This window comes from Octopus sinensis, linkage group LG7 (assembly GCF_006345805.1).
Source record: "Octopus sinensis linkage group LG7, ASM634580v1, whole genome shotgun sequence".
Taxonomy (NCBI): Eukaryota; Metazoa; Mollusca; class Cephalopoda; order Octopoda; family Octopodidae; genus Octopus; species Octopus sinensis.
In genome coordinates, this window is record NC_043003.1 from 102,116,608 (window position 1) to 102,134,107 (window position 17,500).

At 34.4% G+C, this 17,500-nt stretch overlaps 1 protein-coding gene across 5 annotated transcripts in view; it reads left to right on the top strand.

Annotated features, from left to right (window-relative positions):
* The window catches only part of LOC115214268, a 111,610-nt gene that overhangs the window by 80,971 nt on the left and 13,139 nt on the right, over positions 1–17,500 (top strand). For all 5 annotated transcript variants that reach the window (XM_029783413.2, XM_036505028.1, XM_036505026.1 and 2 more), the window contains exons 2-5: positions 2,512–2,596; positions 8,808–8,881; positions 13,217–13,357; positions 15,185–15,287. In XM_029783413.2, coding sequence (XP_029639273.1) covers positions 2,515–2,596; positions 8,808–8,881; positions 13,217–13,357; positions 15,185–15,287 — 400 coding nt within the window. In that variant the 5' untranslated portion in view covers positions 2,512–2,514. The remainder of the gene's footprint in view (positions 1–2,511; positions 2,597–8,807; positions 8,882–13,216; positions 13,358–15,184; positions 15,288–17,500) is intronic.

The following is a 17,500-nucleotide window of genomic DNA, read 5'->3' on the forward strand; positions in this document are numbered from 1 at the left end:
GTATATAGGCAAAAAAAAAAAATAGGCATATCTATGTATATATATATATATATATAGGTATATAGGCATATAATATATTATGTATATATATATGTATATAGGCATATATATATATATGTAATATATATATATATGTATATAGGCATATATATATGTATATATATATATATGTATATAGGCATATATATATATATATGTATATAGGCATTATATATATATATGTATATAGGCATATTATATATATATATATGTATTAGGCATATATATATATATATGTATATAGGCATATATATATATATGTATATAGGCATATATATATGTATATATATATATATATGTATATAGGCATATATATATATATATGTATATAGGCATATATATATATATATGTATATAGGCATATATATATATATATATGTATATAGGCATATATATATATATATGTATATAGGCATATATATATATGTATATATATATATATATATGTATATAGGCATATATATATATATGTATATATTAATATATGTATATATAGGCATATATATATATATGTATATATATATATATGTATATAGGCATATATATATATATATGTATATAGGCATATATATATATATGTATTATATATATATATAGTATATAGGCATATATATATATATGTATATATATATATATATGTATATAGGCATATATATATATATGTATATATATATATATATGTATATAGGCATATATATATATATGTATATATATATATATATGTATATAGGCATATATATATATATATATATGTATATAGTCACAGGCGTACTTCCCAAACGCATGGTTCTGGATTCAGTCCCACTGCATGGTACCTTGGACAAGGGTCTTCTACTATAACCTCAGACCAACCAAAGCCTTGTGAGTGAAATTGGTAGTTGGAAACTGAAAGAAGGCCATCAAATTGTGTGTGTGTCTTTGTTTCTGTGTTTGTCTCTCATGCTTGTTGGTGTGTTTAGCAGTTTGGCAAAAGAGACCAATAGTGCCAGGCTTAAAAAAATAAATAAGTACTGGGTTGAATAGTGCAACTAAAATTCCTCAAGGCAGTGCCCCAGCATGCCTAATGACTGAAACCAGTAAAACACACCTATACACCTTTTCCCCTTTTTTAAGCTTGAAACTAATACAACCTTTGTTAAAACTAGTTCCTCTTGTTTTGTCTTTTTTCTTTGCTCATTACCTGATATGTGTGTGTGTGTTACTGTCACAAGCATCACTGTTATACAAATGCTGTCCTTCATTTCCAATCTGAAAATATGTCTTACTGCTGGGAAATATGATCTTAGTTGGAAACAGGTGAGGGTTAGCAACAGGAAGGGCATCCAGCCATAGAAAATCTGCCTCAGAAATTCCTTCTAATGCAAGTGAGCATTAAAAGCTATGAGGACAATGTTTGTTTATTGACCTCTACATGTATACAGCTTGCACCATTCACACACAACACACACGTACACCCACCCAACCGACCCAAGTATTTCACTTAGCTTGCATCGAATCTCTTCCAATGGTTTTTTTTTAGTTGTTATCAACCAGTGACCTACATATTGGCTCCATTTTATTCAAAGGCATTAGAAGCTAAAAGTAATAGTAGTATAACTCAAATAATCCAACCTGAACCATTCCACTACCGCTGTGAGCCACTACACTAAAGTAGAAATGGCTGTATTTATTGATATTTTTATGTATTTGTAAACATTCTGTAATTTTTGTTTAACCCCAGGCCTGCCATGATTGAGTAGACCTATGGTCAAAGGCATTCCAATCATAGCTATCACATTTTTTTAATATCTGCATCTACATTCTCATGTGTGTTCTTTTTTAAAAGATGGTTGAGTGTATGATTTGAGAAGGATTCTGCTGCTTGTTATTTCTAGCAGCTTAACCACTATTCACGGCATATACCAAGATGGCTGAGTGGTGATCCACATTTGTACTCCACTTTTATTCCCTGTTGACATATCTCACTTCTTTTCAGTTTTATATGAAGTACAGGTGACATGTATATGTGTGTGTGTATAATCTCAGGTAGCATTATATATATATATATATATATATATATATATATATATATATATATCAGCTATGTGTCAGTTCAGAGATGGAAGAAAAGTAACATTACCAGGTTAACTTACTCTTATGTCCTCACATTCTTTTGTTTCCCTTTGCTTTACATATCAATTCCATGATAAATAACCCTCAAAAACATGTTAATGAATGAGCCTCTATGTGGGCATTCAACCTGCTTGAAATAAAAGCCAAATTGCCCTCAAATCACACTTGACCATCTTCAAAAAGGATACATTGAATAATATGAACATGTCCCTTTTGTATATAAGATAAAGACAGAATGGTTATGGTTGAAATATATCTTTGATCTTAGATCTGCTCAGTCAGGGCTGAACTGGGGCTAATCATCTTTGCTTAACATATCCAATTTATAACCATTGTTTTTTTTTCTGTTTTGTTTTGCAGGACATGAAAATGTTACTTGTGAGTTGTCGGTGTCTGAACGTACAGATCAGACTCAAGGGTGATGTCTTAGAAGAACAATATTCAGGTAAGTCTTGATCATGTGTTTACCTAATCCTTACAGTTGTTGCCTACTTCAATTCCATTTCCAATCTTTCACTCTCCCAAACTCTCTTGCAACTTCCTTCCACTCACTCTGTTGGTCCATCTGTCCCACTCACTGCTACCCACTTCACCTTGAGGATTTAACTTCTCATCATCACTAGTTCTATCTCTCACTGTCTCTTTTTCTTGCTCTCTATCTCTTTCTGTTTTCAGCCCCACCTGATGTCCTGCCCTCTATTTTAAAATGTGAGTGGTCATGTTGCTCCTGTACAGCAAAGAATCCCATTCTGCTCTGGCCTGTTTTCCCAAACTTTCACTACTCATCTCCTACCTGTTACCTTGGAACTTGTAGTCTTACATATTGCATGCTAACCTCACATGTTCTAATGACGCAAAAAATGCACCCAGTACATTCTGTAAAGTGGTTGGTGTGAGGAAGAGCATCCAGACTAAGGAACTATGCCAAAGAAGACTTTAGAGCCCAGTGCAGTCCTTGGACTCATCAGGTCCTGTCAAAAACCATCCAACCCATGCTACCATGGAACATGGACATTAAATATTGATGTGTGTATACAATCATTGGCAAACTAAGATGACAATCTGGCAGAATCGTTTGGGTATTTGTACATTTTGTGTACAAATGCTGCCCTGGTTTAACTTTACCTCTCATCCCTCTGATAAAACAAAGTATCAGTCTGGTAGATTTCTGTGTGTATGTGCTTAATGAAAACGAAGGCAAATTACCTAACTCTAATTGAAGTCATATACATACAACTGTATGAAGTCAATTAACTCTTAAATTGTAGGAAAGGTTACATGAATGTGTGTTGCAGATGGGCAAAAAACTAAAAAAAGCTTTTTCTTATGGGTCATTTTTATACTTATTTTCACTTTATAAATAAATACAAAAATTATGTGCCATAAAATATTCACTTTCCTTTGCATCTAGTGTATGCATAAACACATTTGAGATTCTAACATTGTTGCTGTCAAATGAAAGTAAAAATAGATAAAAATCAGTGGACTTTTTTTTCATCCAGAGTGGATGTCATCAATTAATATTTCAGTTGAGAACAGCAGACGATATCAATTGATGTTTCAAAATTGTTAGAGCAGCCATCATCAATTGACACCTGAACATGTACTTCATCAAATGCACCTTATTGATGGGAGAAATTAAGTTGCACATGGAAGATTCATGCAGTGAAGAAGTTTTTTCTGATTTTCTTTCATCATCATCTGTGGTAGATGATGATACAGATGCTCTCGGCATCACAGAATAAAGTGATGCTTCAACTAACTCTAGATGAAAAAAGTCCACTGATTTTTCTCCATTTCTACCTTCATTTGACAGCAACAATGCTAGAATCTCAAAAGTATTTATGCTTATACCAGATGCAAAGGAAAGTGAATATTTTATGACACATTTTTGTACTTATAAAGTGAAAATAAGTGTAAAAATGACCCATAAGAAAGAAAGATTTTTTAGTTTTTGGCCCATCTGCAACACACATTCATGTAACCCTTTCCTACAATTTAAGAGTTAATTGACTTCATACAGTTGTATGTATATGACTTCAATTAGAGTTAGGTAATTTGCCTTCGTTTTCATTAATAACACACACACACATACACCTCCTAGACTTAACTAACTCTGTTAATCTCAGGTGTATATTTTAATTATCTTTGTTAGACTCACGTGTCTAACAAAGGCTCTGGTATGTGTTACCTTAATTAGAACCAGTTATGTCTGTCTTTTTAATTAAATCTGGGTGTGACCCTACCACAGTTCTTAGGTGTATCAATCTCTCATTGTGACATGTATATGTCTATGCATGTGTAGATGTAGTCAGATTTATTTATCACTTTTAATTATTTTAATTGTATCTGTAAACATAAGTATTTTACTAATTTCTTGTTATTCAAATATGTTTCTTTCCGGTTATCTTTGATAGATTCTTGTGTGTCTTGCCTCCCTTATAATGAAAATAAGAAAATGATAGGCTTATGAAGAACTATATTTATGATGAGATAAACATGTGGTCTAATGACAGATGAACTGCAGTAGTTTTATATATATATATATATATACATCATATATATATATATACATCATACACACACACATACATATATATATATATATATATATATATATATATATAATATATATATATATATTATATATATATATATAGTTAATCCAAACATGAAAATGCAACGAGAAAACACAACAACGTGAGGACGTGGAACAAGTATAGTATATTGGACGTTCAGGAAAGAAGGAGGGTTTAACGTTTCGAGCGGAGCTCTTTGTCAGAAACATAGGAAAAGGAAAAATCCAAAGAAGGGAAGACAGAGGAAAAAAAATCGCCAACAGTACACATGCAGTCACATTTTGAAATCATATATCTTATATATCACATTTTGAAATTATATATATATATAATTGAGAAGTTTTAAAACTCATTGGTAAATGGTAACTAGAATAGCACTATGGCAGTGATACGTCAAAGAAAACTTGGGATAAAGTATTTATGTTACTGCAAAAATTGTAGAGCTGGTGGGTTAATGATTGTTGTGGTAGAAGTTATCTATAACTGAGGTAATTAGATACACCCTAAGAATTTTCTTATTTGCTGATTTTAAGAAGGCTCATGACCATAATCCCTGTAAAGTCTGTTGGAATGGAATCGGGAAATTTGACAGTTCAGCTTTTGTAGTACATATGGAGTATATATACTACTGAATAAGGGTACTTAAAGTAAAAGTTACATAGAATAGTGTTTTGTATTATATATTTGGTTGGTTGAGAAGCAATGAGGCTGTTGTGATAGAATGATAGTTTAATAAATGAACCACTTCAGTCTAGTTTCTGCTTTTGTATGCTTATGATTTCTTTTGGTTGCTCCTAGTCTTGCTACATTACTTTTGTCTTTTCTTCTCCTTTCTTTGTTATCTATAAATTTAGAAACCTTTCTGGTTAATTATATAATTTTATTAGTTTTAGGGTATAGATTTTATTTTAGTGTTGCTCTCCACCGTTGTCCCTTTATGCTATTTATCACTTCCACCTCTCTGATTCATTCCTATTTCCCTTTATCTTCCCCAACAAACTGAGATTCATCATTGATCCACCTATGTTCACCATTCACTGCATTCATCACTATCCCCATCTCCACTCCTTTTTTACTCTCCCGAATGTACCCACCCAGTCATCCTTAATTCTTTGTCTCTACTTTCTCTTATACCCATCTTCATGTACCTTGAGGCCCTGACACCTCATATCCACCATACTTTCTCTCTTTCCAGCTTGGGTAGCCATGTATTTCCTCTACAATATGACACATGTACCTATCCCTCTATCATACTTCAACCTCTCAGCATCTGCATAGAACCACCTCTCTCATTACTATACCACCCACTGTGTCAAGGGTTCTCCACTTTCAAAGTACATGGTATCTCACTAGTGCTGGTGCAATGAAAAAAGTACCCAGTACACTCTGTAAAGTGGTTGACATCAGGAAGAACACCTAGCTATAGAAACTATGCCAAAGCAGACACTGGGGCTCAGTGTGTTTCTCTGGCTTTTTAAATCCTGTTGATCCATCCAACCCATGACAGCATGGAATATGGAGTTTAAAGGATGATGATGATGATGATAGTGGTGGTGAGGATGATGATAAAAATACATGAGTTGTGACTCTTTTCATTTGTCTTTAAAACCTACTTTAATCCAGTCAAGTGAAGACCAAGTTCTGCAGGTTACATCAATGTCTTGTGGTATAGGGGAAAAAAATAAAGTATTTTGCTCAAGGCCTTTTCACAATGATCAAGTAAGCATATAAGTTGTAGGATTATAATATGTTTTGTCACTAGTATTGCACTGTGCCCATAGCTAACATGATTTCTACTTACTGATCCTTGCCATCTTATTTATTCAAATAGTTATTATGTATATTTTGTTGTCTTTGCAAAAAAATGAAAAAAAATATATCAAAGAACCATTATCTGGTAAAGCTATTAACAAAGTAACACCCAAAAGAATGAACCAGATCAACATGTCAGACAACTATAATTATTTCTGAAGTCGTAATGTCTCCTGTCTCTTCATTGTGTCTTATTGGGTCACATGCTCTCTTGGTCATTTGTGTGATATATTTGCCATCTAATTCACATTTGTTTGCAAACACTTTTGTAATCCTTGTTTTATTATCTGTAAAACCACATGCTTGAGATGATACTTGTCTAAATAGGCAGTTTTTAATTTTGACAAGGACTTCAAAGTTTCAGCTTGCTTTGCCTTTATCAGATAGTCTGATCTGACAAAAGCAAGCAAGCCAAACTCTGAAGTTACTGTCAATCTTTTCCTTGTAAAAATTTTATAAACATGTAATGTACTCTACATTAAACTGAAGGATAATTTGAGTAATTCTTCAGTTTAATGTGATGTTGTTTTTATATATAACTTGACATACAAATGTGTGTGTGTGTGTGCATGCATAGTAAGGAGCTGGGAAGACCAGAGTTGAAATGAGGATGTAGTACATGTGCAATAAGTTCAATGGATATATTGATTAGCAACAAAAGCCTTATAGAAACCACAAGCCAAAAAAAAAAAAAAGAATTAAGAACTTTATTCTGTTTTCTATAAAAAAAAAATGAAAAAAATGTTTAACCCTTTAGCATTCAAACAGGCCATATACAGCCAAAATATTATACCTGTTTTATGTTTAAAGTGGCCAGATCTGGCCTTTCACACCTATCTTACAATATCATTCTGAAAATAAATGATCGATTGTCAAAACAATATGAATGAATAAGCATTACATTCGACAGATTAATCTGAATGCTAAAGGATTACAAATGTGAATTAGATGGCAAATATATCACACAAATGACCAAGAGAGCATGTGACCCAATAAGACACAATGAAGAGACAGGAGACATTACGACTTCAGAAATAATTATAGTTGTCTGACATGTTTATCTGGTTCATTCTTTTGGGTGTTGCTAAAGCATTACATTCGACAGATTAATCTGAATGCTAAAGGGTTGAGTTAAGGATTAAATATACAAGATCTTCAAATTTGTCTGTCTGAGAATAAATTCTCTCTCTTTTGATGACATGTCCTGCTTGGGGCAAACCATGTTTCCCTATGGAGATGTCAGCTGTTTCACCAATGGAGAAGTTCTCCCCGCACAAACACACACAAACACAATTTAAAATTTGAAATATTGGGTCTTCAAATAATTTTTTATTGGTTGTCTTCTTTTTGGATATAAAATCCTTCTAGTTTTATTTTTTTTTTCTCTTTTATATTTCTTTTACTTGTTTCAGTCATTTGACTGTGGCCATGCTGGGGCACCACCTTCAACAATAATGCCATTCCCAGTTTATTTCTGTTTCACACTTGAGACTAGTATTTGAAATTCTTATCAACTCTGTCCAGTTATGTGGTTAGGGTGTTGGGTTCACAATCTTAATATAGGTTTGATTCATGGACTGGGTGAGGTGTTGTGTCCTTGAGCAAGCCACTTCATTTCACATTGCTGTAGTCTATCCAGTTGTAAATTAGCACCAGCCAACTGCTGGTGCAGCTCTTTCTTCCTTCACTTATTACAACTGATGTAGATGCTCTCTGGTTGGTTTTTACAACCAAACAGACGCTCTCCCATTAGCATCTCAGCCATAGGATATTAGGGTGCATTCTTTTGTTTGGTGTATGTCACTGGCCCTTTCAAGGTAGGATAATGCCAATGTAGAATTGCCATTCTTGGAATTGTCATTGTCATAATGTTCACTTTTCCATGCTTTCGTAGGTTGGTTGCAATTTGTTGAGACTGATTTTCTACAGCTGGATGCCCTTCCTATCACCAACCCTCACCTGGCTAGGCATGTTTTCATGGAAGATTGGGAATGAAGGTTACCACTTGTATAATGGTGATGCTCATTTACAACTATCATGCAATGTCAAGATTGGAGACAGGAACACGCATATGCACATAGTGTATATATATGTGTGTGTTGATAATTACTCATACAGTAATAACCAATGTTCAAAGGATTCCTGTTTTAATGACTTGTTTACATGTTCTGTGAAGCAGCTACTTTGAGAAGTTGGCAATGGTTTGATTTCTTTTTTTTTTTTTTCTATCTTTTATGTTTTCTAACGTTTTGGATTATTTTGCAGATTATCCACAGGAGATATCATCTTCGAAATTTGAATGTCTTCCTGAAAGTGCATTGGAGGCACCCATTTCTCTGGTAAGTTTCTCCATTTGGCATCTGTATATGACACAGGCTTCCCTCTAGTTCACATCTACAGGGTGCAGTAGAAAAAAACCTCCCTCTCTTGTTTCTCTGCATTTCAGCTTGTGAAATTAGCTTCCTGTAGCTAATGTTTTACCAATTTTTCACTTACCATCATCTTTAGACTGGTGCACACCATGCATTTTACAGTTCAAATGTTTGTCAACATATAAAATATTAACTGAAGCAATACAGAATAAAATGCCAAACATACACAACTGAATGCTTAGAGTAAGATTTGAATCTGTGATCAGTAAGTTGGTTGTCCAACACCACATTCACTTTTCATTTTGTATCTTCTATGTTTGGTTGCAGTCAAATTGTCTAGAGAGCTATGGGCTCTCTCAGACTAAATCAATCACCTGACATTGCATGGATGATTGTGGAACACTGCCATTTAATGCTTAAGGAAATCTTTGATAGGTGGGGTGGGATATGTACTTAGAACTTCCTTATTTTGTGTGTTATTGACTCAAATGATCTGGGTTTGTAATCAACACAGTGAAAGGTGTTTAGAAATAGATTTGGCTGTTGTAATAAGTCATGTGACTTAGGAAGTTACTGTGTTTACATTCTGCAGTGGGTCTTCACTTGCTTTTGAAGCTGACACCATAATTTGTTAAAAAAATAGCTACCAATCTACAAAACCCAATCTCACCCAATTTTTAATCCATTTTACCATGTTTATAATGATTGGTGGATAATGTTTGAAAATTTAGGCATTGAATACTTTGATATGTTTCTACATATCCCTGGGACAATTAAACTTATCTAACCCGCATATAAACTCTGTTGCCTGTGGTTCATGTCAGATATCTGAATCAAGTAATAACATATATCTTGCTAGCATGACACAATGTATGTCTGTATGAATGAATGTGTAATTTTTCAGTATTTTTCCATTCTTTAGATTTTTTTAACAAAGGCTAACTAGTCAACTTGAACAAACCAAAACTGTCATGTTTTTTTCTCTTTTTTTTCTCTCTCTTTCACTGTTTGTCATGGTCTTATTCTGACTTTGTTCTGTCCTTGATAGAGCAAGTTTCAAATAACATTTGTTTTTTCAATACAACATGGATATTGTTACTGCTTTAGTAGAAATTCATTGTAAAATTTTACTCTGGCAATTTCTCAGTTTTATCATTATGTGACCTTTTAAAGACTGAATATATTCATTGCCAGTCCTTCCTCTACAGCAGGCTATAAATGAACAAGCTTAACATTGCTGAAACAACATTGTCATGACATTTAAGATGCTATAACTGCATGTCAGATAGTGCAGCATAATTCTCAACATGACAGGAGTATGGCATGACAAAAAGCTAGGATTGTGCAGATTGAATCTAGTTGTCCAACTTATTGCCCACAAACCATAGGCTTGTTTGAATCAGGACTGACCTCAAAATATACAACATTGACCTTTTTTGGTAGTTTCTTGTCTTTCAATTTCTTCTCCATTTGCCATATTATTACCTTGAAACTCTTAGTCTGTGGGTATTTGATAGGAATGTACTATATCTTTCAAAAATAATTTAGGATATAAACACAATTTAATGGGTGTGAAGTTATGGTTGCAAGACGACTGACCTTGTCATCATTTATTAGATTGATGATGATGATGATGATGATGATGATGAGCAACTTGGGTGGTGTTGGTAGTGATGTGATATTTTGTACAAGACATTGTATGTATGTGTGTTCCTGTGTGTGTGTGTATAATGACATAGTTATCAGTTGTATCACGGCAATGAGTAATATGGTTTCTGTAGAGTCTGAACACTGCTGCTTTGTTCTTCTGGTAAGTTCTACAGAGGAAGTTTGGAAATGATTTACCACATGATAAAAATGACAAGTTAAAATAAAGAAGTAAATATTTTTGCAACAAAATACTTGTTTATACACAAAGTTACATCTATTTATGTGTGTATACATTCATAAGTATATACAACTATATAAGTGCATGTTGGATATATGGACAGTGTTTGTACTTATGTGTTGGGAAGAGGTGTATGAATACACCTGTTTGGATAGACAAAGGTTCAACAGTTTGAGATATATATATATATATATATATATATATATATATATATATATATATACTAGCAGTATCGCCTGGCGTTGCTCGGGTTTGTAAGGGAAATAACTATATAAGCATTTTTAGAGAGTTATAGCCAAAAAATAGCAAAAAAAATGCATTGAAAATGGAGAAAAAAATGATGGTAAATTTTTTTTTAAATCGTAGACTCATCATAGACGCGCGCTAATACCCAGAAGGGCTCGATATGAATCACGACTATAAGATAAGGTTAAACTGCACTGCAAAATGTGAGAGTAGTTAGGAATCTAAATCGTAGGAGACAGACACACAACTTGACTTTTATATATAAAGATATATATATATAAGGAAGACATGTTCTTGTTTGTCTCCTGTCCTAGCTTGATTTACGTGTTTGCCACCACAACCTTGTCCTGTTTGTATTACCTATTTGACCCTCTGCAAAATCCCAAATTAATTTGTTTTGCGGGAGCAACTGTTGTATTGAAAGTGTATATTGTTACAAGACTAGAAAAACAGCCAACAACTTACGAAGGGTCGTTTGTTTTGTTTTTCATTTGTGTCTTTCATTGTTCAAAAGAATAGTTCATCTTCCATGTATTTGTGCTACATACTTTTTTGTTGTACACGTTTCATGATGTCCAGTGCTCACATGTGCATATCTCTCTCTCTCTCTCTCTCTCTATATATATATATATATATATATATATATATATATACACACACACACACACACACACACACACACATGTATAGATGTATGTATATATATATATATATATATATATTATTTATATTATTATATATATATATATATAGGCATGACTGTATTGTTAAGATGCTTCTTTCCCAACCATGTGATCTTGTGTTGAATCTCTTTACACTCCACATTGGGCAAGTGTCTTCCATAGTTACTGGCCGAGCAATGCCTTGCAAGTGGATTTGGTAGGCAGAAACCAAAAGAAGTCTGCCATGTGTGTATGTGTGTGTGTGTGAATGTTATAGAACATCAACAAGAAAACTGATAAATTGTATGAAACAGAAACTCCCTAATTACCCCTGTAATTAGTAATGTAATGGAATCAAGTGATTGGCCTGTTAAAAACTGACAACCAAACTTACTATTGTTGTTTTGCTCATAAAATATGATGTGAAATAGATAAATGTACAAAAGGTGACTGATAACCTAGACTTGGAACAGATTGAACTAGTGTCACTTTATTATCAGCAGTTTGATCTAGTTTAGTAACCTAGTGAACTTGACATTTGTCTAATATTTAGTTAAATATTGCTCCAGAACCAATAGGGTGCCTTTAAATGGTCATTCAATCTGCTAGAAATAGCAGTTAAATTTCTCTCAAGCTGGTATGGATTGAACAGTTTGATAGCAAGTGGCAGGTCCAAGGACTGCATTGTGCTCCGCAGTCTACAATAGCATTGTTTCTATGGCTGGATGCCCTTCCTAATGCCTTGCAGTGTGTAATGGGTGCTTTTTTTCATGCCATCATGCGTAAGGTCATCATACAGCTCTCAAAACTATGAACCCAAAGAGGGACAGTTTTATGCTAGGACATGAAGTACAAGAAAGGGCTAAACAACAGCAACAACAACCACCAATGTTTAATCTATTACTACCACTTACATTGCTGCAACATTATCAAATCCACAAACTAAGCCACTAACAAGCACTAATACCATCCGTCTTAATTCTACAGCAGAGATGAAATTAAGCTGAGTAGATAATATATTGAACTACCTGGCCATGAATTTAAATGTTCCTTCTGTCATTTTGTTGTGTTTTTGTTACAATTTAGCTGCAGTTCAACCCTGCTTGTATAAACCTATCGAATTTAGTTGCTATTTTTAGCAAATTGAACACCAGATAGAGGTTCCTTCGTTAGTTGTTTCCTGCTGGTGGTGGTGGTAGTGGTGGTGGCTGTTGTTTATCTATAGTCAAGAGCTAACTCCACGAAAACAATGCTGTATGCACTCTAAATGAACATTTACAAGTCCAATGTGATCTGTTCTATACCTACAACACTAGGATGTTGTTCATTTTATCACTTATCTTTGTTATCTGTTCTCATCTTCTGTATTTATCTGTTGATCTCTGTTTAAAATCTCTCCTTATTTACGTCACTTTTGCATATGTTGTTCTATTCAAGCTTCATCACTGTCTCCACCACCTTCTACCTGTCTAACCTCTTTCTTTCTTCCTTTTTCCTTCTTTGCAGAGCCATTCATTCTTTGTGCAGAAAAAAGTTGTGAGGGAATGGACGGTGTACCACTGTCGGAATTGTGACATCACTACCCATGCTGTCTCTGATCAGCAGACTGGGGACAACCGCAAGTTTTTCATTGGTAAAAATATGGAGGTCAGTCTTTATGCTATCATGCATTTTTGCAGTGTAGAAGATCTAGAGTAAGGGTATGTGGTTGGGGTTTGAGTTATGTTGTCCTCATTGATCCATCGTAACATCCATGTAATGAATGCTGCTGCTGCTGCTCTTCTCCTCTTCCCCCTCCTCCTTCTCTTCCCCCTCCTCATCTCCTCTTCCTCCTCCTCCTTCTCTTCCCCTCCTCTCCTTCTCCCCCCTCCTCCTCCTCCTTCTCTTCTCTTCCCCTCCTCTCCTCTTCCTCCTCTCCTCTTCCCCCCTTTCCTCTTCCCCCCTTTCCTCTTCCCCCCTTTCCTCTTTCCCCTCTCCTCTTCCTCCTCACCCCTCCCCCTTCCCCTTCCCCCTCCTCCTATTCAAGCTGTGAACCTTGTTAATTGATGAGTGAAAGCAGAAGATATGCTGTATGCTTACACATGGCACTTTTCAATATGGCAGAAATGTTTGGTCCTCAATGATGCCTACTTTATCTGTACTGGAAAATGTGAATTAAGGTGTAACCTATTTTATTGAATTGGTTGTTGGCCAATTATTGGAGATGATTGATACGTCTTACAATGTCTTCATATTCTGGTATTAAAAACATAAACACTGTTTTTACTATTTTTGAAGGATTTAATTGCCTGAAGAGGACTTAAGACATAATTGCAAAGAATCTAATACAAAGTGAATTCAAAGACTCAATCTTTGGTGATGCAACAATGCTAATGATATTAATAATTGTTTCTAATTTGGTACAAAGTCTAAGAGTTGTGGGAAAGAGTTAGTCAGTTAAACCTTTGATACCAACCTGCCTGAAACTACTCTTGGTTCTATGATACTAACTTACTTATTTAAAGTGGTTTAAATTAAAACCTACCATCAAAATTTTCATGCTAATTTATATTCTAAACACCAGCTTAACAAACGTATTAGTCTCTTAGTTTTATGATACAAACTTCTCTTCAAAATTTCATGTTAATTTATGTTCCAAATATTAGATTAATAAGGACAATGTTATTTTATGAAATTTTTCATATTTTCAAAATTAATTGAAAGCAAGGCAGTGTATTCTTACAGAAATAAATTAATAAAAGGATTAAATCAGACCCCAGAATTTGATGGTACTTTACTCTGTCAATCTTTGAAAGGCAAAAATTGATGTTGGTGAAATTGAACTTTGAATGCAAAGAGCTCGAGCAAATGTCTCAAGACATTTTGTGGATACTTTAATGGTTCTGCCAATCATGATTTCTTTTATTGTTTTTCTCTTTTTTTTCTGTAAATAATGATAATGATAATTTCATAAAGCCCCAATATTTGGAAGGCAGGTCTTTTAAAATCAGCCCTTGTACTTGAGTTGTACATATTTTATTAAACTCGGAAGAATGAAAAGCAGAGTTCATCATAACAGGATTTGAGGATTTGAATTCATCAATTCGAGCAAAATAGCCAATTACAGGGCACTTTGTCCATCATTTTGCTATTTACCAATAATAATCATAATAATGATAATATCAATATTAATATTTTACATCAGCACAAGGCTATGGATTTAGCAGGTAGGTATACATTCTGTTAGGAGGATTAAAAGAACAGTTGAACATGATAAAATTTGAACTCAGAATATAAAGCACTGTAACTAAATGCTTCGAAGCACTTTGCTTGCTTCTCTACCAATTACGCAAACTCTGTGGATCTTAATCCTCAAAAAGGGAAGTTCTGAAATCCTTGACAAAAAAAGTTCTGGGTCAGTCTTGATTATATTTACCTCTCTCCCTCTGTCTCTCTCTCCATCATCACTGACTTAATGTCTCTTCTTTATTCCAGCGTGATCCTACAGCTTTGGAATGTTTAAGGCGGTCAACTACTTTCTCTCCAGCTTTCCAGATAATACTCAATACGACAGTTCCCTTTTCTGGCAGCATGCCTGGTAGGTAGACCTGGTTTTCTTCACTTTTTGGTCTAAAGAAAAAATAAATGAAAGTATCACACAGTGGCACAATGTCAGTCTTATAGGAAGGAGAGCTATAATTATTTGAACGACAGTTCAGTATATTAATGGTGAGCACATGGATGACCAAGGTGATAAAGGCACCAAGAGATTCGGAGTTTGTATCTTGAGGAGATGCATTTTTTGTCTTCTTAATACTTTAGAATCTGAAGATGAACTTGGGTCCTGTGAACTTCAAGGGTCTAGTAAACAAAATTGTAATTATGTTCTGTAGAAATATAATGTGTATGGAAGTCTAAAGTATATAAATACACACAACTACCTGCTTCCTCTGCCCAATTTTTCAAGACATTCCCATCGCCCACTGTCTTTCTTTGTTCTACTGCTGTTATTAAATGTGAGCAAAACTGTATATTTCAGTTTTTCCCATAGTCTACTTACTCCTCTTACTATTCAATCATTCTTAATGCTAGTGTTTGTTGTTTCTTTATTACCCACAAGGGGCTAAACACAGAGAGGACAAACAAGGACAGACAAACGGATTAAGTCGATTACATCGACCCCAGTGCGTAACTGGTACTTAATTTATCGACCCCCAGAAGGATGAAAGGTAAAGTCGACTTCGGCTGAATTTGAACTCAGAACGTAACAGCAGACGAAATACTGCTAAGCATTTCGCCCGGTGTGCTAACGTCTCTGCCAGCTTGCCACCTTACTTGATGCTAGTGTTTGTGTCATGGAAAAGTACCCAGTACATGATGAAGAGTGGTTTGGCATTGGGAAGGGAATCCAACAATAGAAACTATGGCAAAGCTGATGTTGGAGCTTGATGCAGTCTGCAATCCTGTTACATATTATCAAACCATTTAACCCATGCCATCATAGAATGTGGATGTTAAATGATGATGATAAGTTGAAGGTACTGGACTATAGATCACATGATCATAAGTTCAAAAGTAACTACACACACTGTTTCCTTGAACCAGATATTTAAGACATTGCTCTATTTCGTTTAACAGATTCTATTCCTACTTCAGAGTTGTGGTTAGTTGTAGGAAAAGCATCCTGGGGCAAACGTTATGGCCCCAACAAAAAGTGTAGAAAAATGGTTATTAACTAGTATTATTATTTACTTTTTCTAGAAAGATAAAAGGCCAAAATGACCCAAGAAAGATTTGAACTCAGTTTGATGCAGTACCAAACAAGTTATATTGTAAAACGTCCCACAACATTTTAAGATCTCATCTGTCTTCAGTTCCCTTCTTAAATTGTACATACAGAAAAATATATTTTATTGTTGGATTTGATTCCAGAAAAGGAAAAAAAAATATCTAGAAGATCCTGGTGTTTGGAACGATGAATTGTAACAACAAGCCAGATGTTGTGTATTAGTTGAGGGAAAGTTATGTGTTATATATTATATCTTAGTTTGTTTAATTAATTTTCCTAAATACAGACACCTCCTAATTTAGTTTAACATCTTTCTGAATGTGACATTCAAATTTCTCTAATAAAAACGTCATTATCATAATTTATTGTTCCATGCTGGCATGGCTTGGACAGTTTGACTGGATTTGATGAGTTTCAAGACTACATTGTACTCCTATGTGTGGGCTACTTGCCCTTCCTAACACTAACTACTTTTACTGGATGCCTTTTTTCATAGCACCAGCATTAATGAGGTCACCATGCAGCCTGCAAAAATATGATCCTCTTTGACTGAGTGGTGTTTCAGAGAGGAGCAGCTTTATGCACAGAAGTGAGGGAGGTGGGGCCAGGTGTAAATTGTGAGAAAAGGGGCCCAGAACAGAACAGGTTTCTTGCAGTCAAGAAACTACATGGTTACTCACATTATTGAAGAGAGGGTGGGAGTAATTAGGGTGGAGCTAGAAAGAAAGATAGAAATAGTGGTGATAAGTTGTCAGAGTGGACTCTCAAAGCTGAGTTGAAGTGAATGGGGACAGGAGAACAGGAAGTGTGGGTGGTTAGAGGTTGCAAGAATGCATAGGAAAGTGTGGGATAGGGAGTGGATGAGAGGATGAAATAAAATTAGAAAAAAAGTCTAAATAGTAATAGTGGTGTGATGAGAAATACTCACCAAATACTGCCCCCTCCCAATACATAAATATACTAGAAATATAAATATCCCTTTACAGTATCTTGTAAGAATTCCCACATAATGAGTGGTATGT